The sequence below is a fragment of the Hypomesus transpacificus genome, chromosome 11, assembly GCF_021917145.1.
Source record: "Hypomesus transpacificus isolate Combined female chromosome 11, fHypTra1, whole genome shotgun sequence".
NCBI classification, from domain to species: Eukaryota; Metazoa; Chordata; class Actinopteri; order Osmeriformes; family Osmeridae; genus Hypomesus; species Hypomesus transpacificus.
In genome coordinates this window covers 859476-884629 of record NC_061070.1, presented here as the reverse complement: position 1 = coordinate 884629, position 25154 = coordinate 859476, and the positions used below count along the sequence as shown (strand labels likewise).

The 25154-nt window shown below is 47.0% G+C and overlaps 2 protein-coding genes and 1 long non-coding RNA gene across 3 annotated transcripts in view; 2 read left to right on the top strand and 1 right to left on the bottom strand.

Annotated features, from left to right (window-relative positions):
* lrrc1 (leucine rich repeat containing 1) overlaps positions 1–11330 on the top strand; it is a 28193-nt gene extending 16863 nt beyond the window's left edge. The window contains exons 10-14 of the mRNA XM_047029163.1: positions 225–308; positions 4006–4121; positions 4321–4493; positions 8283–8422; positions 9741–11330. Coding sequence (XP_046885119.1) covers positions 225–308; positions 4006–4121; positions 4321–4493; positions 8283–8422; positions 9741–9899 — 672 coding nt within the window. The 3' untranslated portion in view covers positions 9900–11330. The remainder of the gene's footprint in view (positions 1–224; positions 309–4005; positions 4122–4320; positions 4494–8282; positions 8423–9740) is intronic.
* Positions 11331–13021: 1691 nt separating this feature from the next.
* LOC124473895 lies at positions 13022–14174 on the bottom strand. Its single transcript, XR_006956749.1, has 3 exons — positions 14092–14174; positions 13894–13968; positions 13022–13688 (listed from the first exon to the last, which is right to left on the bottom strand). It is a non-coding gene; the product is annotated as an uncharacterized LOC124473895 (long non-coding RNA).
* Positions 14175–14309: 135 nt separating this feature from the next.
* Positions 14310–25154, top strand: LOC124473894 (patj homolog). The gene is made up of 7 exons (XM_047029614.1): positions 14310–14390; positions 14936–15175; positions 15726–15815; positions 19686–19763; positions 22774–23076; positions 23331–23426; positions 24523–25154. Exons 1-7 carry the CDS (start codon positions 14367–14369, stop codon positions 24673–24675), a joined length of 984 nt encoding a protein of 327 aa, XP_046885570.1. The 5' UTR covers positions 14310–14366; the 3' UTR covers positions 24676–25154.

The window sequence follows — 25154 nt, the reverse complement described above, 5'->3', positions numbered from 1 at the left end:
AGATTTAAATATGCATTTCACACTATATTGACTTAATAATCCTAGACCTGGCATCCAGCCAGCCCTGGTCAACTGCCTTCACAACCTCAGTCATCTCAAATGTGTTGTTGTTGATTGACTGACAACTGTACAAATACAGATTTTGATGGTATACTCTAACCATGGGCAGATTGTCAGCATTTGGTATACAGTAACATTCCTCCTCCTCGCCTCTTGTGTTCCAGAACTTGCCGAGGAGTATTGGCAAACTGAAGAGGCTGTCGAACTTCAACTGTGACAGGAACCAGCTGAGCTGGCTCCCCAAAGAGGTAAGCCCCCTGTGACTTGCTGCTGCCTGTCCTGGCCAGGACGCTCTCAAAGAAAAGTCGTAACTAGGTCAGCCCTTCCTGGGTTTTCAAAAAAGGTTTAAAAAAGATGACTTCACGCACATAAGCGGCTGTCCTCCACAATGTTGTCATAGCAACCGGAGAGTTGTGACCATATGGTGAGTGAGGCTCCGCCTCCTCCTACTCACCGTCTGAGACAAACGACACGCTGCCCCACACGCTGCCCGACACGCTGCCCCACACGCTGCCCCACACGCTGCCCCACACGCTGCCCCACACGCTGCCCGACACGCTGCCCCACACGCTGCCCCACACGCTGCCCCACACGCTGTCCCACACGCTGCCCCACACGCTGCCCCACACGCTGCCCCACACGCTGCCCCACACGCTGCCCGACACTGAGGGAACCTGCTGCGATCACCTGCTGCAATCACATGCTACAATCACATGCTAGCAGTTGATATCTTTCGTTATTTCTCTCCTTCTTCTGTACATGCAGTAGCAGTACTTGTGGTAAATGGGTTGTCTGGTGTATGTGGCAGTAGTGTAGCCTAAAAATGAAAGAATCGTTTTGAGAAGCCCCTTCATTTTAAGATGGGACCGTCCCAAAATAAGATTCTGGCTAAGCTATTGGTATTGGGTGAAAACAAGTCAACTGAGATATACATTTACATTACATTTAGTCATTTAGCAGACGCTCTTATCCAGAGCGACTTACAGTAACTACAGGGACATTCCCCCCGAGGCAAGTAGGGTGAAGTGCCTTGCCCAAGGACACAACGTCATTTGGCTCAGCCGGGAATCGAACTGGCGACCTTCAGATTACCAGCCTGATTCCCTCACCATTCAGCCACCTGACTCTCCATATGGTGTTAATAGATCGACCCACTCCTGTTCCCAGCTTACGTGCGGTCCATGGAGGAGACAAACGAGTCTCCTTGAGCTGTGGTCCTCGTGGAAATCCAAAAGAAGCTTTCGGGAGCTTTGAGAGCAAAGTCTGTATATCAATAAACCCCAGCGCTACATGGCCGCTGCGTGCTTTTGTATAGAAACTTTGAACAAATAAGCAACAAACTAAAGAAGTTACTCGACATAGCGTTGCTGGGGAAGCGGAGACCCAGATGTATACAGTGACATCATGACAGGTCTCTCCAGCCCAGGCAAGGGCAAACCGGTTCTTACAAGGTTCATAAGGTGAACAAACGGCAAACTGGCTCCAGTAACAGTCCAGAACCTGAACTAGGTTTGCATTGATCGAAAGGGGTTAGCAGAGGGTTTGTGGTTCGATCCCTTCCTCACCCACCTCAATGTTAGCTTTGAATGAAAAGTCTGTTCGATAGCTTTTTTTTGTTGGTGTGTGTGTGTGTGTGTGTGCGTTAATGCATCCATACTGGTCTGCACGTGTGTGTGGTACAGACAGTACCATGACATCAGCTGCCCAGGCAGGGCCTGCACCAATCACAGCTGTCTCTGCAGGGTTCAGACTCATGGGCTAACAGACCTGCTGTTGTACTGCAGCTGAGCTGGGACTGTTCATGTCTCTGACCTACTCAGAAAGATGAGGGCCACAGTGTGTGTTTGTTTGTGTCCACATTTTGTTCTCAACCTCTTGTCTGTTTAGAGAGTTAGAGACAGATAGGCAGAGAGAGAGAGACAGACAGACAGAAACAGGCAGTGAGATAGTGGGTTAAACAATGACGTGGAAGGGTCTTGTTGCTTGTCCAATGCTGTCCCTACTTCTACCATGCTGTCCCTGCCTCTACCATGCTGTCCCTGCCTCTACCATGCTGTCCCTACTTCTACCATGCTGTCCCTACTTCTACCATGCTGTCCCTACTTCTACCATGCTGTCCCTACTTCTACCATGCTGTCCCTACTTCTACCATGCTGTCCCTGCCTCTACCATGCTGTCCCTGCCTCTACCATGCTGTCCCTGCCTCTACCATGCTGTCCCTGCCTCTACCATGCTGTCCCTGCCTCTACCATGCTGTCCCTGCCTCTACCATGCTGTCCCTCCCTCTATTATGCTGTCCCTGCCTTATCTCTGCCTCTGCCATGAATGGAGCGTCACAGAGTCATGGAATAGCGGTGATGGGAGCCTAACTGATCCAATCCTCCTGTTGGACTAAGGTCCCAGGTGGTCAGGAGATGGGGCCATTGGACTAAGGTCCCAGGTGGTCAGGAGATGGGGCCATGCACTAAGGTCCCAGGTGGTCAGGAGATGGGGCCATTGGACGTCCTTTCAAGGAGAGAAGATGCTTGAGTGTACATCTTGTGTTGAGACCTGGGGAGTCCCACTGGGGACAGTTGCATAAACTTAGTTTAAGACTAGTCTTAGCCTGAGACAGTCTTGAATCGTCAGGTCAGACTATTCTAATTAAGCCTGTCTATTGCATAAACAGTAAGACTGACTTAATTTGAGGAAGAAAAGTTAGCCACTTCTCCCCCCTGGCTAAGGCTTGCGGTAAGGGCTTAGTTGCTACGCCAAGAATCTGTTAGTAGGCTACGACATTATCTTAGCATGATTTATTACAAAAGGAATGAAGTTTGTTAATTGTAACTGCAGATAATGTTGACTGGGTTCTGCTTTTCCTCTAAAATGTACATGACAACATAACTCACTTTATTGATGCTAGCGCCAGCCAGCTGCATTGGAGTTGTTGATAAATGGAACTAGCGTTGGGGTTAAATTTGTCTAAGAAGCTTAAGAATGCATACTCTATTTGCCAATAAGACAACATTTTCAATATTGTATTTCTCCAACAGATATAGGTTTTCAGCAGGTTTAAATGTATCAATCTTTCGAAGTGTCTTATTTTACCCATAATGCAAAGCACAACAGGCTGTTTAAGTCAGTCTTACGTTAGTCACTCAGAGGTAAGATTTTTGCAAAAGGTACATTGAAGTGTCTATGGCAAGTCAGACTTAGTTACATTTAAGACTAGGTCTAATTTTATACAATTGGCTCCAGGCCATCTCATGTTTTACCCAGAAGAAAAGTCTTTTCTGGAAACTATATTTGAGGTTGTTTACTCCAGAAGTCATTCAGTAACTTCCCTGTGTCATGCATTCACACCTACAACTAGGTGGTTGAATTCTTTAAGCATTTAATTTCTTTCTCGAGTGGCTCTGATTCTTTCCTTTTAGAAATCACACTGGTAGTTTACCTCACACATACATAAACACATACACCAGCACACAGACACTTCCTCAGTAGGTGATTCATATTCAACAGTAGTACCAGTTGAACTCATCTTGTATACATAGCTAGCACTCAGGGTCACCCAATGTCCTGTTGACATGAGGACTCCCCCAGCAGGTTGATCCACACAAACACACCTTCAGTCAGACACACACTCTCTGTCTCTCTCTCTGTCTCTCTCTCTGTCTCTCTCTCTGTCTCTCTCTCTCTGTCTCTCTCTCTCTCTCTGTCTCTCTCTCTGTCTCTCTCTCTCTGTCCCCCTCTCTCTGTGCTTCAGTAGGTGGTGCTACAGGCGCTTTGTGTGGAGCAGAACCCCTGCAGTTACTGACACACTCCGAGGTTAATTGTGGCTAATTTTATCCCCGTCTGCCCAGTGTCACAGCCAGTCGATCGGTCTGCCTCCAGGACCGCAGGTCCCCATCTGCCTGCCCCTCCACACCCTGACTTGATGTGTGTGCCTGCTCCTCCCTGTTTCAGATCGGCGGCTGCAGCAGCCTGAACGTGTTCTGTGTGCGGGAGAACAGGCTGACCCGGATCCCTTCTGAGCTGTCCCAGGCTACAGAACTACACGTCTTCGACGTTTCCGGAAACAGGTATTCAAACCCACGCACGCTCCACCTCTGACCTTCACCTACACCCGGTCGACCTCTGACCTCCGCTTCATCTCAGGTGTCACAGCATTGAATTAAGTTGCCGTTCTTCCGGAGTTTGATCTGGAGATGTGGTGGTGCACGACAGTGACCAGGGTAACCTGAATGTTACCATGTGTTGAACTGTCCTGTGACCCTCCAGACTGGCCCACTTGCCCATGTCCCTGACCACCCTGCGCCTGAAGGCCCTTTGGCTGTCAGAGAACCAGTCCCAGCCCCTGCTCACCTTCCAGACCGACGTGGACCCAGAGTCGGGGGAAAAGGTGCTCACCTGCGTGCTGCTGCCCCAGCAGCCCTGCGAGACGGACAACAAAGGTACGCTCCTGGTCACCATTCATCCATCCTCCTCTGTCCATCCATCCTCCTCTGTCCATCCATCCTGCTCTGCCTCTGTTCAACCATCCATCCTCCTCTTCCTCCCCTCCCTCCCTCCCTCCCTCCCTCCCTCCACTTGCTGTCTTTCTTTCTTATCCTCTATATCTCTTTCGTCAACTTTGTATATTCCCAATTCAGTCCAACGGTCAACATCTGGGACCTTTATGTAAGAACAGCAGTGGAGAACATTCTGGAAGCCAGGCAGTGTTCATAGATAATTGGATGAGTGTAGCTCAGTGGGGGAGCACAGGTTCAAAACCCCCCTGTATGCTGCCTTGGATGAATGTGTTCAAAATGAGTACATTCTTAATATTATTAGGGAGAGAAACCGCCCTCAAAGCTTCTTCAAGGACGGTGCCCTGGGCTACGCTCAAACAGAACGTACAAGTATAAATAGATGATGGTTTCTAATCCCCCCACGCCCCTATATAGACTACTCCTCTATCTGGGTTAATCCTCAGGTTAGGTGATGTCACACAACTCGCAGCCTGCCGTTTCCTTGTCAAAATCAACCTCGGGACCCATCACATCAGGACATGTGATGGGGTCACGTGACGGGGTCACATGGTCTGCCTGGGGAAGCGGAGCGGGTGCGCTCGGCACCTCCGATCCATCATCCAATCACATCAATCCACTGGTCCTGCAGGAATCACTGTGTTCCTCTATCCTTTCATCCCTCCATCAGTCCATCCTTTAATGCCACCTATTCCATCACTCCCTCCCTCCTCCTCTCTCCATCCTGCTCATCCCTCCTTCCATTCCTCTCTTTCTTCCCTCCCTCTCTCCCTCCTTCCATTCCTCCCTCCCTCCTTCCATTCTTCCCATCCCTCCCTCCCTCTCTCTGCAGACTCTGTTCCTTGGTTGTGTTCAGAAAAACCTCACTGGATTGGAGGGTTAAAGAGCTTAGATTTGTCTGGCCTGCTGCCATTACAAGCTCTCTGTCTCGCTGTCGCACTTGTCTCTCTCTCTCTCTAGCTGTCTCGCTCACTGTCTCCCCCCTCTCTAGCTCTTGTTCGAGCTCGCTCTCTATTTCTCCTGTTCTCCTCTCTCCTGTTCTATCCCTAGCTGTCTCCCTCTCCTGTTCTCCTCTCTCCTGTTCTCTCCCTAGCTCTCTCCCTCTCCTGCTCTCCTCTCTCCTGTTCTCTCCCTAGCTCTCTCCCTCTCCTGTTCTCTCCCTAGCTCTCTCCCTCTCCTGTTCTCTCCCTAGCTCTCTCCCTCTCCTGTTCTCTCCCTACCTCTCTCCCTCTCCTGTTCTCCTCTCTCCTGTTCTCTCCCTAGCTCTCTCCCTCTCCTGTTCTCTCTCCTGTTCTCTCCCTAGCTCTCTCCCTCTCCTGTTCTCTCCCTAGCTCTCTCCCTCTCCTGTTCTCTCTCCTGTTCTCTCCCTAGCTCTCTCCCTCTCCTGTTCTCTCCCTAGCTCTCTCCCTCTCCTGTTCTCTCTCCTGTTCTCTCCCTAGCTCTCTCCCTCTCCTGTTCTCTCCCTAGCTCTCTCCCTCTCCTGTTCTCTCCCTAGCTCTCTCCCTCTCCTGTTCTCTCCCTAGCTCTCTCCCTCTCCTGTTCTCTCCCTAGCTCTCTCTCTCTCCTGTTCTCTCCCTAGCTCTCTCCCTCTCCTGTTCTCTCCCTAGCTCTCTCCCTCTCCTGTTCTCTCTCCTGTTCTTTCCCTAGCTCTCTCCCTCTCCTGTTCTCTCCCTAGCTCTCTCCTTCTCCTGTTCTCTCTCCTGTTCTCTCCCTAGCTCTCTCCCTCTCCTGTTCTCTCTCCTGTTCTCTCCCTAGCTCTTTTGCTCCTTTTCTTTCTTTCTAGCTCTCATCCTTTCTTACTCTCTCTCTTTCCAACTCGCTCTAGCTCTCTCAGTGTCTAACACTTTCTCTTACTCTGCAACTGTCTCCCTCCCTCTCTCTCCCCCTCTCTCCCTCTCCCTCTCTCTGTCCCTCTCTCTCTCTCAGGCCTGACTCCATTTATCCTTCTGATCCCATGTTTATTGAAACTACACAGGCGTTATCCCCTTTGGGAATCTTCTTCTGTGGTTAACCTCCATCCTCCCCCCCATACCACTTCCTGTCCTCCCGAACCCCACCTCCCAGTTAGAGATGTAGTCATGTAACCTTCCATCCCCAAGGATCAGCAGGGGATCTGAGCCCAGCTCCCAGAGAGAGGCTAAGGAGCGAGGTTATGGGGGGACAGGAGGTAGGGAGGAGGGGTTACGGGGGGACAGGAGGTAGGGAGGAGGGGTTACGGGGGGACAGGAGGTAGGGAGGAGGGGTTACGGGGGGACAGGAGGTAGGGAGGAGGGGTTATGGGGGGACAGGAGGTAGGGAGGAGGGGTTACGGGGGGACAGGAGGTAGGGAGGAGGGGTTACGGGGGGACAGGAGGTAGGGAGGAGGGGTTATGGGGGGACAGGAGGTAGGGAGGAGGGGTTACGGGGGGACAGGAGGTAGGGAGGAGGAGTTACGGGGGGACAGGAGGTAGGGAGGAGGGGAGGAGGGGGGACAGGAGGTAGGGAGGAGGGGTTACGGGGGGACAGGAGGTAGGGAGGAGGGATTACGGCGGGGACAGGAGGTAGGGAGGAGGAGTTACGGGGGGACAGGAGGTAGGGAGGAGGAGTTACGGGGGGACAGGAGGTAGGGAGGAGGGGTTACGGGGGGACAGGAGGTAGGGAGGAGGGGTTACGGGGGGACAGGAGGTAGGGAGGAGGAGTTACGGGGGGACAGGAGGTAGGGAGGAGGGGTTACGGGGGGACAGGAGGTAGGGAGGAGGGGTTACGGGGGAACAGGAGGTAGGGAGGAGGGGTTAAGGGGGGACATGAGGTAGGGAAGAGGGGTTACGGGGTGCCGGGAGGTTACAACAGGGTGTGGGAGGGTGGAGATTGTCTTGCTGTAAGCCTGTGACTAAGCTGGGATTTGAAACTGTGATCAGGCAGTTCAAAGCTCTCATTTACAAGCTCCGGGTCACAGGCCTAGGAGGCCGGGCACCATGCTCAGCAATCATACAGGAAACACGGTCTGTAATCTGGGGAATCTTTCTCTCTCTGTATCACTCTCTGGATCTCTCTCTCACTTGACCTTTTAGGTCAAGTGCTCATTTCATCAAGATGGGTTTTCACTGGGGTTAGTGGTCTGAAGTTGTTTGCAGACGGCTGCTGGAATTAAAGCTTAACAGTCCCAGGATCTGAGGCACCAGCGTGTTCATGTGTTATTTCTGAAGCACTAGCATGTTGGTGTTGATGTGTGGGTGGAGCCTGGAGTCTGAACCTGCTGACTGACAGGCCCACAGCCCCTCCTCTTCCTGTGGGCTGTTCACAGCTGGGCTCTGGCTCTGCTGATCCCCTATGATGGCTCCAGGAGACGGAGAGAGAGGCAGAGGGAGGGAGAGAGAGGCAGAGAGAGGCAGAGAGAGGCAGAGAGAGGCAGAGAGAGGGAGAGAGATGGGCAGAGAGAGAGAGAGAGAGAGAGAGAGAGGAGAGAGAGAGAGAGAGAGAGAGAGAGAGAGAGAGAGAGAGAGAGAGAGAGAGAGAGAGAGAGAGAGAGAGAGAGAGAGAGAGAGAGAGAGAGAGAGAGAGAGAGAGAGAGAGAGAGATGTGGAGAGAGGGGGGCGACTGATGGAATGAGAGAGCGGAGCGAGAGAGAGTAGACTGTGGAGAGAGAGAGAAGGAGACATGAGGAGGGAGGTGGACAGATTGAGACCCACCCCTGTGTGCTGATTGGTTGGCCCCCTGTCGCTATTCCTGTGTCAGGCACGGACACGCTGGCGCGCTGCGGAGCCCTGGAGAGCCTGGTCCACGGCATGGCGGACGACACCTGGGACGAGCACGCCCCCAAGCGCATCAGCGCCATCCACTTCCTTGAGGACGACGAGGAGGAGGACGACGAGAAGGTGAGCGTGTGCAAAGGTTGGGTATCTGTGTGGGTGTGGGGGGGCGGAGGAACCACAGAGTGTGATGTGGCAGGGAGGCGTGTGTGTGTGCTGAGGTTGTTGATGTTGGAAGAGTGTCCAAAGTGTCATGGATGTCACCATCAGCCTGCAGACTAACAAGACAGGCAGGCTCGAGTCTTCACAACAACACCCTCAAGATGACACCTCCATGGTCAGAGATAGCACACAGACCTGTTTGGTCTGTGTACTGAAGTAACTCTCCTCCCCCAATTGGGAACTCCTGTTTTGGAGAACAATGGCCATTATTATTATTATTATCATTAAAGGTACAATTTTCCTTCAGTAAAAACCAAAACAAGGTTTAGTGCACTACAGGCCTCGTCAGCTGACGGGTTGAGTTGGCTGACGGGGCACTCTGAGAGCTGTTTTGCAACACCGACAGCTCAGTGCCAGAGGAATGTACAGTTCTCCTTTTTGGAGCAGCCACTCCTGTTCCAGCCAATCATGTTTTAGCACTCCTGTTCCAGCCAATCATGTTCTAGCACTCCTGTTCCAGCCGAGGCAGGCCTTCCTTCTTGGCTTCTTTGGTGAAACCTGTCAATCAAACACGAGCTGGAGGAAAGCGCAGAAATTGAGACAATATCTGTTTTTTGTTTCTCATATTTGAATGTATTTAATTATGGCATGATGGCATCTATCTTAGCTTTAATATAATAACGTCCTGCTTCTCCCCTCATTAAGAACCCTGTTGAGGAGATCCACACCCATTATAAGAATCATTATTATTACCATCATCCCCAACCTGTTCGGTCAGCTGACTATCACAGACCATGGGTGGAAGAACCTTCTCATGCACTGCTCCCAAACTGTGGAACTTTGGAAAAGTGCTCCTTCGCTTGGCCATTTTGAGCATTTGCCTAAAACATACCTTTTTAGTAATGTCTTTAATTGTTAATTTAAATGTTAATATTGTTATAGTATATTATGTTTTATGAGTTCAGTCATTTTTATTGTACTGTAGCGCTTTGAGTATAAGATAAGCAAATTACAGATAAAACATTATAATTATTATTACATTTACATTTAGTCATTTAGCAGACGCTCTTATCCAGAGTGACTTACAGTAAGTACAGGGACATTCCCCCCAAGGCAAGTAGGATGAAGTGCCTTGCCCAAGGACACAACGTCATTTATCACGGCGGGGAATCGATCCGGCAACCTTCTGATTACTAGCCCGACTCCCTCACCGCTCAGCCATCTGACATCCTATTATCATAATTCGTATTCTGAACATAATGGTGTCCCCCTCCCCTTGCAGGGAACCCTGATGAGGAGAGCTACACCTCACCCAGGTGAGCTGAAGACCATGAAAAAAGCTGTGGAGAACCTGCGGAACGACCTGAATGCAGCCAAGGGCCTGGACTCCAACAAAAACGAGGTCAATAGCGCTGGCGAGCGGGTCACCACCTCTGTTTGACCTCTGACCCCGCTCCCAGCCCCCCGTCTCTCGCTTCTCGTCACCCCCCCCTCCTCACCCGCTCAGACACACCATCCATCAACTGTTTACCCACAATCCCCTACTGTGGCCTGGCTATGAACCTCTTCCTCCTCTGGCTCCGCCCTGGGATTCCGTTGTGTTCTCCACAACCAGTTCTGTTTGTTCCAGAATCTTCCAAGACCTTCCGGAACCTTCTAGAACTTTCCTCTGTCATCTGCAGCTAACCCCCCCCCCCCCCCCCCCCCCCTCCCCATGTGTTTTGGCTCTCACACTACCAGGGCTCATGTGCCTTCTGACTGATCAAACCATTCCCATGGCAAATAATCTGCACAGGTTTGCTCCTTTTTTTATTTTTAATTTAATTTTTACATTTTAGTTGTTTAAAAAAGAGAGAGAGATGCTTTTTTATGGACAGTAGGTAGTTGCACTATTGTACTTTTTTTAGTTAAATATTGTCTAAAATCGTCTTAAATATATTATATATATATATATATATATGTGTTCTATTTTTATTTTTGAAAACACTGGGTGACTATTTTACTTTTTACATTTTGGGGAAACATTTTACCCAATCGTGTTAGAACCTACTGATTGAGGATTCTTGTACAGACATTTTGTGAATATTGATACTTTTATACGTTTTGGCAGCTCAGATGGTGTAAATTAAATTGTATAGCCAGCCTCTTTATCAATTTCAGGTAAAAAAAACAAACAAAAAAAAACAATTATAATCGAAATTGGTACTTATTTTATTTACTAAAGAAATGAACAAAATTGTCTTTGGGGTGAGTCAGTAGCCTTGGAGCTTCTGACCACTGTCATGTGACTTCCTGGATGAATCGTAGACTTTCTCTGATTGGCTGGGTGAATAAGGAAGTGAGGGCTGATTATCCAGAGCATCTAGCTAGGCTTCGCTCCTGTCCTCCTCTGGGTGGCAGGAAGTGAGCAAGGCTGCCTGGCTCTCCCCAGTTGCTTTGCCTTGCTTTGTTTTTATCATACAGATTCTTAAAATTGTTATTTTTGACTTGACTTCCTTTTATACTGTCATAAAAGTATAAACAACAGCAAGACTAACTGCTGGTTGAAAATGCTGTTGTTTTTTTAACTGTACAGTAAGGCTCTTCTCAAAGTCTTATATTTGTCTTAAATTAGGAACGGCTGTTGTTCATCTGGTACACTACAATATATGTATTTTTTTTGTCTTAATTTTTTTTGCCAGGAAAGGACCATAAAATTGGTTTTAATGTTGATTTCTACATCTTTGACGTACTGTTTCATTATAATTATTATAATCGATTCCTATTTTCTGATTAAGCTGCACAAAACACATTCTCAAATAGGCAGGAATTCTTAGCCTTGCTATTTGGATGACTTTTAACCACTGATACAATAAAAGGGGTATAAAACCAAGTTATTTGATTTTTTTTTATATGACCCTCAAACTAAGCATCCTAAACCCCTGTGAATCTATAAAATATACTGTGAAAATATGTTGAGTAAGAATAACATTAGTACTGTCACCTCAGTTATTTTACTTTAAATCATAATCTTCTCATCAGTTAACGTCAAACCACCAAAATCACAAGACATCCCTGCTCTCATGAAGTTGATTAATTTATTCATTTTAATATACTTAAACTCATTATATAAGAGCAGCAAAATAGCACTATTAACTAGTTGCTGATTAAATTAAGTCAATAGGATGTTCATTTGCATACTCTCTCATCAAATCAAACTTCATAGATTTTCAAATACATTTCACCTGAATCTATAAATGCTCTCGAAGGGTTCATTCCACCACCCCGTCCCTTCCTGTGTCTCCAGTCCTGCATGTCTCACCTTGTGGTCTGACTCACCTACCTGGGCCGTCTGTTCCATCGGTTCCATCTGTCTGCTGCCGTGTGAACATGAAGCTGCATCTCATCAGTGAACATGTATGACTGTGTAATATGCTGGTGTACGTACGGGGAGACGGGGGTGTTTATGATATGTGAGGTCACAGTCTAGCCTTGATTCTAAAGATATGATTCCTGGCACAATGAAAGCCTAATGATTCACTGAAGATACCGCTCAGCTATCATCAGCTGTCCCAGACAGCACAGGGATGTAACCATGTCTCACTCTGCACAGGAAGTGACCTTGTCTCCTAGAGGAACTTCTGTATATCTCTCTGGAAGGGGAGGGCTTCAGTCTACACTTCCTGTCTGCACATGCACAATACTGTGTAAACCATGAACCTGAAGATGTGATAGGTTGAGGCAAGAGGGTACATCCAGTAGGGGGGAAGGAGGGGGGAAAGTGCCAATTTGTTCCTTTGGAAACATGTTAGTATGTTCCTTTGGAAACATGTTAGTATGTTCATCTGGAAACATGTTAGTATGTTCATCTGGTAACATGTTAGTATGTTCCTTTGGAAACATGTTAGTATGTTCATCTGGAAACATGTTAGTATGTTCATCTGGTAACATTTTAGTATGTTCATCTGGAAACATGTTAGTATGTTCATCTGGTAACATGTTAGTATGTTCCTTTGGAAACATGTTAGTATGTTCATCTGGTAACATGTTAGTATGTTCCTTTGGAAACATGTTAGTATGTTCCTATGGAAACATGTTAGTATGTTCATCTGGAAACATGTTATTATGTTCCTATGGAAACATGTTAGTATGTTCATCTGGAAACATGTTAGTATGTTCCTATGGAAACATGTTAGTATGTTCCTGCCTTTGTTGTAGCAAGTACTCAAAATTAAACCAAAAAAGGGGCAACACTTTACTTTAACGTTACCTAAATAGTTTTTATTGTATTTATCTTAAGTGATGTACAAATACACTTAAAGGGGTCATTGACTGATTTTATAGGGTATTTCACACTGTTCCTTAAGGTCTCTGAATAGGGTATGTAACATTGGTTGGGCTGAAAATGTCCCGGGTGCTGTTCTATGAGCCCTAATGCACCCTGTAAATTAGCCCTGGAATTAAACTAGAGGGTTTCTCCTTTTATGATATGCTCATGAATATATAGATGAGCTGCGCCCTGATTGGTTTGGTTTACAACGAGCGAAGCTGCGGAGCAAACATGCATCGTGAATTGTAGATTTACATGACAACACAGGTTATTTATTCGAATGAAACAGTCAGGAAAATAAAATGACATTAAACCCATTGCCATAATCTAAATCATCATACATTTTAGATGCTAGATACAGGAGACATTAGCCTTGCTAATAACTGTTAGCGACAAAATCATATTAACAGCTTGCGGTTGTGTTGAGCATATGGTCAGATGTGTATGTACATTTTGTGGCGTGACAAAAGGTACAGACCAGAGCCAAATAAGGTGGAGCCACCGAGTTGACGTCAACACGTGGCTTTTTGGAAACCGCCCGTTTTACGTTTAACTCACCCCTTACACCCTCCCCCATATTACCTTCAACTTTTGTAACAACCAATACCGCTATCACTTAATATACTGTTTAATTACATAGCAATTTCAATATACCCAAAATGTTTTGCAGGGTATTGCTATGTAGTTACTTGGTAGTAAATGTATTTAACGTTCATTTAAAGTGTTGCCAAAATCTGAGCCGTGACAGCAAGCCGAGAATCTCTCATGTCTCACTGACAACTATGATGTCATTCCTCTTCTGGTTGAATGTGCTATTTTGGTTTGAGAACGTCCACACAGCATGAAAGTCTCCAAGTCCATGTGAAGAACTTCATGGTGTCGTCAGCGTCCACCTGGACACCACAGAAGCTTTGTGGGATACTTGGGCACAGTAGAGAACAACAGGAGCCAATTTATGACGAATCCTGCAAGAAGCTTGGAAGAATTTACCACAGGAGTACAAAAAAACTAAACGGAAAGATGAGAGAGAAAAAGAAAAGGGAGGGTGGGGGGGGGGTAATGGGAGGGAGATAGCACCGTCAGAGAACAGGAGCCAGAGCCTTGACTCACACAGCTACATACTCACACAGTAACCAGCAGAGGGCTGCCAATCTTCCTAACATCTGCTGATCCATGTGCTGCCTCCCGGCACTCTCCAGACCTGTCAAAGTCATCACTGACACTTCATTAACAGGCTCCTCCTGAAGATGGACCAATCATGTTCCCTCAGCGGTCCGTTAAGGCATTAGGGTTAACACCAAGCAGCTGTCCCAGATGGCAGTACCTCATGTCAGCAGACAGGCCATTCAGGTTCCCTGGTGGTGGAATGTGGAGGAGTGGTGTGTTGAGCTATAAGCTCCATGTTCTGGCTGTTCTCTCCAGGCCAGGGGGAAGCCTCACACAGGGTGCGGGGAAGACTCCAGCAGCCAGAACTGGCCCGTCTCCGGCCTGCAGTGGGGAGCCGCCAGTGACAGCCTGCAGGGGGCGCTCAAGCTGTTCCCCGTCAACGACACAGTGCTGAACTGCTGCGCCAGCCCTGAGAGGGAGGCGGAGGAGGAGATGGAGGAGGAGCACACTGAGGACGTGAGCTTGATCTCTCATAGCCACGCTTGGTGGTGCCAGAGTGACACTGTGTCTTTTTACCCTTCCCTCTCTCGCTTTCTCTCTCACTTTCTCTCTGTCTTTCTCCTCTGTCACTTTCTCTCTGTCTTTCTCTCTGTCTTTCTCTCTGTCTTTCTCTCTGTCTTTCTCTCTCTCTGTCTTTCTCTCTCTCTGTCTTTCTCTCTCTCTCTCTCTCTCTCTCTCTCTCTCTCTCTCCATGTCTCTTTCTCTGTGGTGGCTGTGGCTCAGGGGGGCAGATAGTGTCATCCATTAAACGCAAGGTTGCCAGTTCGATCCCCAACTCCTCCAGGCCATGTGTCAAAGTGTCCTTGAGCAGGACACTGAGCCCCAGGTTGCTCCGGATGGGCAGGCCAGCACCGTGCATGCCAGCTCTGCCGCCGTGTGAATGGGAGAAAGAGAAGCAAGAAAATTGAAGCACTTTGAGTGTTTCAAAGGTAGAAAGGAACTACATAAATGCTATCCATTTACCTGTCTCTCTCTCTCTGTCTCTCTCCCCCTTCATGAAGAGAGGTCCTGCTGGCTGTTTCTTAGAGGAGGAAGGGGTAGCGAGGCACGTCCGTCCCCAACGCCTCGACGACAGGAAGCTCCAACGCCACAAAGCTGCCCACGCCATCCCTGGTCCCCATGGCGACCCCCCACAGAGCTCAGAGAGCCCCTTCCCCTCCTCCAATCGGAAGCCGAGCCCGGCCGTTTCCTTGGAGACGACCCTTCCTTCAGAGCCACTCATCTCCCAAGTGCCATTAAGAGTAACCCAACACCACCTTCCCCAAACCTCCAGGCTATCTAAGACAGAACACATCTTCAGCCATCAGCTGAATACACCTTTAGGGTTAGAGCAGCCTTTCTCAACCCAGGTCTGCATGCTTTATTCATTAGGATATATATAAAAAAATCCATTTGAAATTCACCTTTCTTGTACTAAAAGTGCTTAGATGTTGCCCCCTTTCAACAAACCTTTATAAAAATGAATAGGTCAACATCAGGCTTTTGCTGAGCTTAATAAAAATCCATTAATTAGAATCAGAGTGTGCTGGAGCAGGGAAACATGTCAAACATGCAGGCCATGAGGACCAGGGCTTAGAGGCTGGTTTAGTTGAAAAATTAGCTCTCTGAGATCTCCAGTATAATGTCACACGTCTCTGAGGAAGGAATTTTTAGTGATGGTGGAAGTAAATAAATTAGTCTCCCACCTAATCTTTCTCTTTCTGGGTCCCTCCCTCCCTCCCCCTTCTCTCTGGGTCTCTCCCTCTCTCTCCCTCCCTCTCTCTCCCTCCCTCCCCTGCTCTCTCTGGGTAGCTGCAGATCAAGGTGTCAGGGCAGAGGAGCAGCCTTGGGATCAGCATAGCGGGAGGGAAGGGCTCGCTGCCCTACAAGGAGCAAGACGAGGTTAGTCCCAGCCCAGGAGAGGACGGAGGGCTGCAAAGCAGCTCCGCATTGCTGCTCTACTACTGCTCTACTACTGCTCTACTACTGCTCTACTACTGCTCTCTATACTGCTGCTCTACTACTGCTCTCTATACTGCTGCTCTACTACTGCTCTACTACTGCTCTACTACTGCTCTCTATACTACTGCTCTACTACTGCTCTGCTACTGCTCTACTACTGCTCTACTACTGCTCTCTATACTGCTCTTCTACTACTGCTCAACTACTGCTCTCTATACTGCTGCTCTACTACTGCTCTGCTACTGCTCTACTACTGCTCTCTTTACTGCTGCTCTACTACTGCTCTACTACTGCTCTCTATGCTACTGCTCTGCTACTGCTCTCTATACTGCTGCTCTACTACTGCTCTACTACTGCTCTCTATACTGCTGCTCTACTACTGCTCTACTACTGCTCTCTATACTACTGCTCTACTACTGCTCTGCTTCTGCTACTGCTCTACTACTGCTCTCTATACTGCTGCTCTACTACTGCTCTACTACTGCTCTCTATACTACTGCTCTGCTACTGCTCTGCTACTGCTCTGCTACTGCTCTACTACTGCTCTACTACTGCTCTCTATACTACTGCTCTGCTACTGCTCTACTACTGCTCTACTACTGCTCTCTATACTGCTCTTCTACTACTGCTCAACTACTGCTCTCTATACTGCTGCTCTACTACTGCTCTGCTACTGCTCTACTACTGCTCTCTTTACTGCTGCTCTACTACTGCTCTACTACTGCTCTCTATGCTACTGCTCTGCTACTGCTCTCTATACTGCTGCTCTACTACTGCTCTACTACTGCTCTCTATACTGCTGCTCTACTACTGCTCTACTACTGCTCTCTATACTACTGCTCTACTACTGCTCTGCTTCTGCTCTGCTACTGCTCTACTACTGCTCTCTATACTGCTGCTCTACTACTGCTCTACTACTGCTCTCTATACTACTGCTCTGCTACTGCTCTGCTACTGCTCTGCTACTGCTCTACTACTGCTCTCTATACTACTGCTCTACTACTGCTCTCTATACTACTGCTCTACTACTGCTCTCTATACTACTGCTCTCTATACTGCTGCTCTACTACTGCTCTCTATACTACTGCTGTTTATACTACTGCTCTACTACTAATCTCTATACTGCTGCTCTACTACTGCTCTCTATACTACTGCTCTCTTTACTACTGCTCTCTATACTACTGCTCTACTACTGCTCTCTATATTACTGCTCTACTACTGCTCTACTACTGCTCTCTGTACTACTAATCTACTACTGCTCTCTATACTACTGCTCTACTACTGCTCTCTATACTACTGCTCTACTACTGCTCTCTGTACTACTAATCTACTACTGCTCTCTATACTACTGCTCTACTACTGCTCTCTATGCTACTGCTCTACTACTGCTCTCTGTGCTACTGCTCTACTACTGCTCTCTATACTGCTGCTCTGCTACTGCTCTCTATACTACTGCTCTCTTTACTACTGCTCTCTATACTACTGCTCTACTACTGCTCTCTATACTACTGCTCTAATACTGCTCTCTATACTACTGCTCTACTACTGCTCTCTATACTACTGCTCTCTGTACTACTGCTCTACTACTGCTCTCTATACTACTGCTCCACTACTGCTCTCTATACTACTGCTCTACTACTGCTCTCTATGCTACTGCTCTACTACTGCTCTCTATACCATGCTCTACTACTGCTCTCTATACTGCTTCTCTACTACTGCTCTACTACTGCTCTACTACTGCTCTCTATACTACTGCTCTACTACTGCTCTGCTACTGCTCTACTACTGCTCTACTACTGCTCTCTATACTGCTCTTCTACTACTGCTCTACTACTGCTCTCTATACTGCTGCTCTACTACTGCTCTGCTACTGCTCTACTACTGCTCTCTTTACTGCTGCTCTACTACTGCTCTACTACTGGTCTACTACTGCTCTCTATGCTACTGCTCTGCTACTGCTCTCTATACTGCTGCTCTACTACTGCTCTACTACTGCTCTCTATACTGCTGCACTACTGCTCTACTACTGCTCTCTATACTACTGCTCTGCTACTACTCTACTACTGCTCTCTATACTGCTGCTCTACTACTGCTCTACTACTGCTCTCTATACTACTGCTCTGCTACTGCTCTGCTACTGCTCTACTACTGCTCTACTACTGCTCTCTATACTACTGCTCTACTACTGCTCTCTATACTACTGCTCTACTACTGCTCTCTATACTACTGCTCTCTATACTGCTGCTCTACTACTGCTCTCTATACTACTGCTGTCTATACTACTGCTCTACTACTAATCTCTATACTGCTGCTCTACTACTGCTCTCTATACTACTGCTCTCTTTACTACTGCTCTCTATACTACTGCTCTACTACTGCTCTCTATATTACTGCTCTACTACTGCTTTCTATACTACTGCTATACTACTGCTCTCTGTACTACTAATCTACTACTGCTCTCTATACTACTGCTCTACTACTGCTCTCTATACTACTGCTCTACTACTGCTCTCTGTACTACTAATCTACTACTGCTCTCTATACTACTGCTCTACTACTGCTCTCTATACTACTGCTCTACTACTGCTCTCTATACTACTGCTCTACTACTGCTCTCTGTACTACTGCTCTACTACTGCTCTCTATACTACTGCTCTCTATACTGCTGCTCTACTACTGCTCTGCTACTGCTCTACTACTGCTCTTCTACTGCTCTCTTTACTGCTGCTCTACTACTGCTCTCTATACTACTGCTCTCTTTACTACTGCTCTCTATACTACTGCTCTACTACTGCTCTACTACTGCTCTACTACTGCTCTCTATACTACTGCTCTAATACTGCTCTCTATACTACTGCTCTACTACTGCTCTCTATACTACTGCTCTCTGTACTACTGCTCTACTACTGCTCTCTATACTACTGCTCCACTACTGCTCTCTATACTACTGCTCTACTACTGCTCTCTATGCTACTGCTCTACTACTGCTCTCTATACCATGCTCTACTACTGCTCTCTATACTACTGCTCTACTAATGCTCTCTATACTACTGCTTTACTACTGCTCTCTATACTACTGCTCTACTACTGCTCTCTATACTACTGCTCTACTACTGCTTTCTATACTACTGCTCTCTATACTACTGCTCTACTACTGCTCTACTACTGCTCTCTCTACTACTGCTCTACTACTGCTCTCTATACTTATGCTCTACTACTGCTCTCTATACTACTGCTCTACTACTGCTCTCTATACTACTGCTCTACTACTGCTCTCTATACTACTGCTCCACTACCGCTCTCTATACTACTGCTCCACTACTGCTCTCTATACTACTGCTCGACTACTGCTCTTTATACTACTGCTCTACTACTGCTCTCTATACTACTGCTCTACTACTGCTCTCTATACTACTGCTCTACTACTGCTCTCTATACTACTGCTTTACACTGCTGCTCTACACTGCTGCTTTACACTGCTGCTCTACACTACTGCTCTACACTGCTGCTTTACACTGCTGCTCTACACTGCTGCTTTACACTGCTGCTTGACACTGCTGCTCTTTACTGCTGATCTATACTGCTGCTCTTTACTGCGGCTCTATACTGCTGCTCTATACTACTGCTCTATACTGCTGCTTTATACTGCTTGATACTGTTGCTCTATACTAGTGCTTTATACTTCAGCTCTACACTTCTCCTCTATCTATACAAACCGTATACTGCTGCTCTACACTGATTCTATATACTGCTGCTCTATACAGCTCTGTACTACTGCTCTCACTGTCTCTGTCTCTCTCTCTCTCACAGGGCATATTCATATCCAGGGTCTCTGCAGGAGGTGCAGCTGAGAAGGCAGGGGTCCATGTTGGAGACAGAGTCCTCGAGGTTGGACCCCAGCTATCTACACCAACCATAACCCCAGCTATCTACACCAACCATAACCCCAGCTATCTACACCAACCATAACCCCAGCTATCTACACCAACCATAACCCCAGCTATCTACACCAACCATAACCCCAGCTATCGACACCAACCATAACCCCAGCTATCTACACCAACCATAACCCCAGCTATCGTCACCAACCATAACCCCAGCTATCGACACCAACCATAACCCCAGCTCTCGACACCAACCATAACCCCAGCTATCTACACCAACCATAACCCCAGCTATCGACACCAACCATAACCCCAGCTATCTACACCAACCATAACCCCAATTATCTACACCAACCATAACCCCGGCTATCTACACCAACCATAACCCCAGCTATCTACACCAACCATAACCCCAGCTATCTAAACCAACCATAACCCCAGCTATCTACACCAACCATAACCCCAGCTATCTACACTAACCATAACCCCAGCTATCTACACTAACCATAACCCAAGCTACCGTATTTTTGGGAAAATAAGCCGAATTTTCTATAAAGCGCAACCCACTCACTTGATACGGGAACAATGATAGCCTACCAAGCAATGCACGAGTATAGGCAGTATAGCATGCCATTGTGGAACACACTTCGAAAACAAAAGTAAGGAAGTGCGTATTGTATGTTTTCTATTGCCCGGGAGTTAACTAGTGCTGTCAGTTTAACGTGTTATTAACGGCGTTAACACAAACCCATTTTAACAGGGTCAATTTGTTTTCCGCGCGATTATCGTTCTCTTTGGCCAAGCAAACTTTAGTTTTTTTCACATGCTGTTGCACTGTTGCACTTTCTACTGACATTAAAAAAACTACAACACCACACCGGATTAGCTACACCGGAAACAAAACAACAGGCACGCCGCACACACTTGTCTGGGCTTGCGACCCGGCTAAAGAGTAGTAGGCTAACGTTACGTTTTGAGTGGACGCCGAAATGGATGCCAACAAAATTCTGAATGGAACATTTACTTTTAAAAAGTTGCCAAATGGTTCCATTGGTAAGACCAAAGTGATCTGTGTGTTTTGTCGTTGTGAACTGACCCATCATCGCAGCATGTCCAGTCTGAAATACCACTTGATGGCCGAGCACACAGCTGATGCAAATTCTCCGCCCCCTTGTCAAAGCCAGGAGATTGCAATTTTTTCAATAAAATAAAATATTTGCACTAAGCAATCCGATCCACTTTTCCATGTTGATAAGAGCATCAAAATGAGAAAAAATAACTGGACAAATAGAAATCAATGGACATTTTGAATAGATAAAATATGCGATTCATTGCGATTAATCGCAAGTTAACTATGACATTAATGGGATTAATCGTGATTAAATATTTTAATCGTTTGACAGCTCTAGAATGAACTAATATTAACCTGTAGACGCGTGAGTTCTAAATATTTCCGACGGTCCCCAAAGGGTAAGTAATTTTTCCAAAACGGTAGCTAGCTAGCTTTAGTTAGCTTCCGGGCTAAGTGAGCTAGTATAATACTCGTAGCAATGTTATCGTGCTATGCCAGATATCCCAACCTGCAAAAACGAATTTCCGGGAGGTGGCTTCACCGGCTACGCATATTTGCGACGTTACGCTGTGAGACCCGCGTTCGAACGATCACATATATGGGAAGCTACTTCTTAACTCCTTAACGGGTTAAATAGCATTCACGAAAAAAGTGTTTCTACTGTTGTTTTGTCATAAAAACGTGCTATAAGCCGCTTCAAAATATAAACCGCACCGCCACAAGAAACATTTAAAATTGGGTTCTAAATCGCGGTTTTATTTCCGAAAAATATGGTATCTATACTAACCCCCTGCTAACCCTAGCCCTTCATTCATACGTATGTGTTTAACCCCTAGCTCATGACAGGCAGTGGGACTTGCTGCTGCAGTACTGTTGCTGCACCGAAGGGGGCGATCTTTGACAACAGGATACTCACACTGAAGCCTGTCATAGTTCCTTGACAAAACACAATCCAAAAATACTCTAAATCAAAGCCTAAATAAATGTATGTGCAAGATCTAACACTGGGCTGAATATGTGAACAACATTTAATTATAAACAGGGCGGTAAACAGTCTGAAGGAGGTTGGTATTAATAGAGGTGTTATTTCCAGAGGATGAGAACTGAGGCACTTGACAAGCTTTAATGACCTGGAACTGATCCCACACTTCTCACCCCTGACCTCTCACCCCTGACCTCTCACCCTGACCTCTCACACCTTACCTCTCTCTTTCCTCCAACCCTGACCTCCTCATCACTCTCTCCTGTCTTCACTTTTGCTTCAACATGCCTCTCCTTCCTCCCCTGCCTCTCCCCTTCCTCTTTTCCTCCTCCTCCTCCTCCTCCCCTGCCTCTCTCCTGCCTCTCCTTCATCTCTTCCTCCTGCCCTGCCTCTCCTTTCGCTCCTCCTCCCCTGCCTCTCCTTTCTCTCTTCCTCCTCCTCCCCTGCCTCTCCTTCCTCTCTTCCTCCTCCCCTGCCTCTCCTTCCTCTCCTCCTCCTCCCCTGCCTCTCCCCTTCCTCTCCTCTATCCTCCTCCTCTGCCTCTCCTTCCTCTGCCTCATCTCTCTCTCCTCCTCATCCCCTGCCTCTCCTCCTCCTCTCCTTCCTCTCCTCTATTCTCATCCTCTGCCTCATCTCTCTCTCCTCCTCATCCCCTGCCTGTCCTCTTCCTCTCCTTCATCTCCTCCTCCTCCTCCCCTGCCTCTCCCCTTCCTACCCTGCCTCTCCTTCATCTCCTCTATCCTCCTCCTCTGCCTCATCTCTCTCTACTCCTCCCCTGCCTCTACTCCTCCTCTCCTTCCTCTCCTTCCTCTGCCTCATCTCTCTCTCTCCTTCTCCCTGGTTTCTCCTTTCCCCCTGCCTCATGTATCTGTAATGTTAAAGCTACAAGATGAAGCAGCTGTATTTGGTGTGTTAGAATATCTCCCTCAAAGTTAACTCCCCCCCCCTCCCGTCTTCCAGGTAAATGGTCTAGACATGCAGGAAGTGAGTCATCACCAGGCTGTCAGCGCCCTGAGGAATGCTGGGAGTTGTATTAAGATGATGGTCCTTAGACAGAGGAACTTCCTAAGAGACGCCGTTGCCACAACAACCACCCGTGTCACCGCGGAGATGGAGGTGCCGGGGGACCAACAACATGAGGGGGGACATGGAAGCATCCTCTCACAACCACCGCCGCAGCCATTGGCTGGGGAGAGTTCCTCTGTGGGGAGAAAGCTCCTGACCAATAGAATAGAGGCAGTTGTCTGTAATGGCAATGGACTGGTGAGCTGACCAATCATAATTCAGAGTGGGTTCACTGGCAGAACATTTGGGTTTTCGATATTCCTTTTTTTTTTTCAATTAAGAATTTCTGCTATGAGTTTATTCTTGGGGGGATTTCCCAAAAGTTTTCTACCTTCAGCTTTATATCACAATCTGTTGCAAACACCTCTACCTCCCCTTTCTCACCTTAACAACATTTCAAATGATTGTTTTTCTTTCCAATGAAATGTCGCTTGCTTGTGTTGGTGTGGCAGGCTGATCCAGAGAGGAGCCTGAATGGGAGGCTGTTTGGTCGCTCTCCTGAGGTGTCCTTCACCGACACCTTACAGCAGGTGAAGAACACCATGACGGTAAGAGCCATGTCTTACCACACCTTCTCAGAGCACAGTGAGCTTCTGATGCTGCCCATCTGTGCTGTCGTCAGAAACCCCTGTTCCATTATTCATACTGTGGGTTACAGGCACCACAACAGGTCTGTATTCTACAGCCATGATTCATTACATGAAAGCTGTGCCCTTCATTTGTTCATATGTTTTCACCTGCAAAAACAGAACTCTGCATCTACAAACAAATTCACAAATCGTGTTTCTTTGTTGTGCATTCCTGGTGGACTGCAAACTGCAATTTGGTTGTTTGGATTGAGTAAATTATTATTTCAACAATATGCTAATTTGTTGAAATTGATATATATCCATTTGCATTCAAATAGACACCGTCAATTTACTTTTATGCTGTAGAACGTGAATTAGCAATGCTTTGACACTGGCCAGAAAATGTTTTTGTGACTAAATGTATTTAGGGTTCAGAATGTGCTTGTAAACAAGTGTATGAACATTTTACACAGCATTCTCACTAAACATTCCCCTAACGTATGGGTGGGGAAAAAATACTTTATTATTCTTTGTGAGGGTGCACAGTTTCTTATGCTACTGAAAAACATTTGTGTTTGTGCTATGATCGATCAGGAGTCACTTCCTCAGTGTCTCAAACCAGACAGGATTGCCATGGATTTAGTACTTACTACAATATTACTGCTATGATCAAATTACCACTTAAAATCTGAATGCTCTATACTCAAAGGCATGACCTATGTAAATTGCAAGACCCTAGATCAGATTTGTCTTTTTGGTTGCAAATAAGGTTACATTTCAGGACCCTAATGGTTTTTGTTTAGCCGACAAATTTCCAAATAACAATTATTCTGCTAAATGCAGGTAGCCCACTGTAGAAGCATGAGGTAACATTGATCTCAGTGACTGACCCCCGTTATTATCAACCTGCTCACTCCTTGCAATTATTGCTCACCACTTCAACCTCCCACCTCAGTTTGTACATTTACTGTAGACTCAAATTTGATTGTGTCAAATTAGGTTAAGGTTGTATCATTTCTCTTTAATAATTTGTTTCCTGAATCTGGTTCCATTTCTCGTCAATCCTCCCTCCCAGATCCCAAGGATCATCCTCACTCATCCCTCCACATCGGATGAGGACATCGAACCCTTGACGCAGGAGTCAGCCGGCCGGGGTTTAGACGACGCAGACGACCCAGATAGACAGATTTACTCTGAATGCTACAACCACGCTTTCAGTCCGGCCTGAACACAGACCCAGGGAGAGGTCTGCAACACCACCTCACTCACAACCAACCTCCTCTTCCTTTTGTACTGAAACATGTCTACGTTTCAGATTGCAGTTGGTGGTGTATGGGAAGTGTTGAGGGTGAAAACGGTTTTGTTTTTGTAATTGTTATTACAGGACTGCTTTCTTTTCTGTCATTGTTATTCAAATGGAGATTCATTTCCAAAGAATGTTCTCATTGTACAGCATGAGTCATTGTATGGAGCGTACAAAAGAGTTGCCCTTGCATCACCCCATCTTTGTGGGGGAGTAGGGCAACAACGGTGACGAGAGAGACAAAGTAATTAGTGTGGACATGTGTTTTCCCACCCAGTGGATGAAATCCAAGACTGTTCTAGGACATGGTTTGTTTTTTCTCCAAGATGTCTTGACTGTTGTTTCTGGAGGAGATGCACCTGTCTTCCCCCCCTGTTGGACTAGTAGTAATGTGTGTGTGTGTG

Excerpts from the sequence above, each read along its gene's own strand:
- LOC124473894 (XM_047029614.1), top strand. The coding sequence starts at position 14,367 with ATGGAGGAGGAGCACACTGAGGAC. Across the intron at positions 14,391-14,935 it reads AGGAGGAGCACACTGAGGAC|AGAGGTCCTGCTGGCTGTTT; the intron begins GTGAGCTTGATC and ends CCCTTCATGAAG. Across the intron at positions 19,764-22,773 it reads TTGGAGACAGAGTCCTCGAG|GTAAATGGTCTAGACATGCA; the intron begins GTTGGACCCCAG and ends CCCGTCTTCCAG.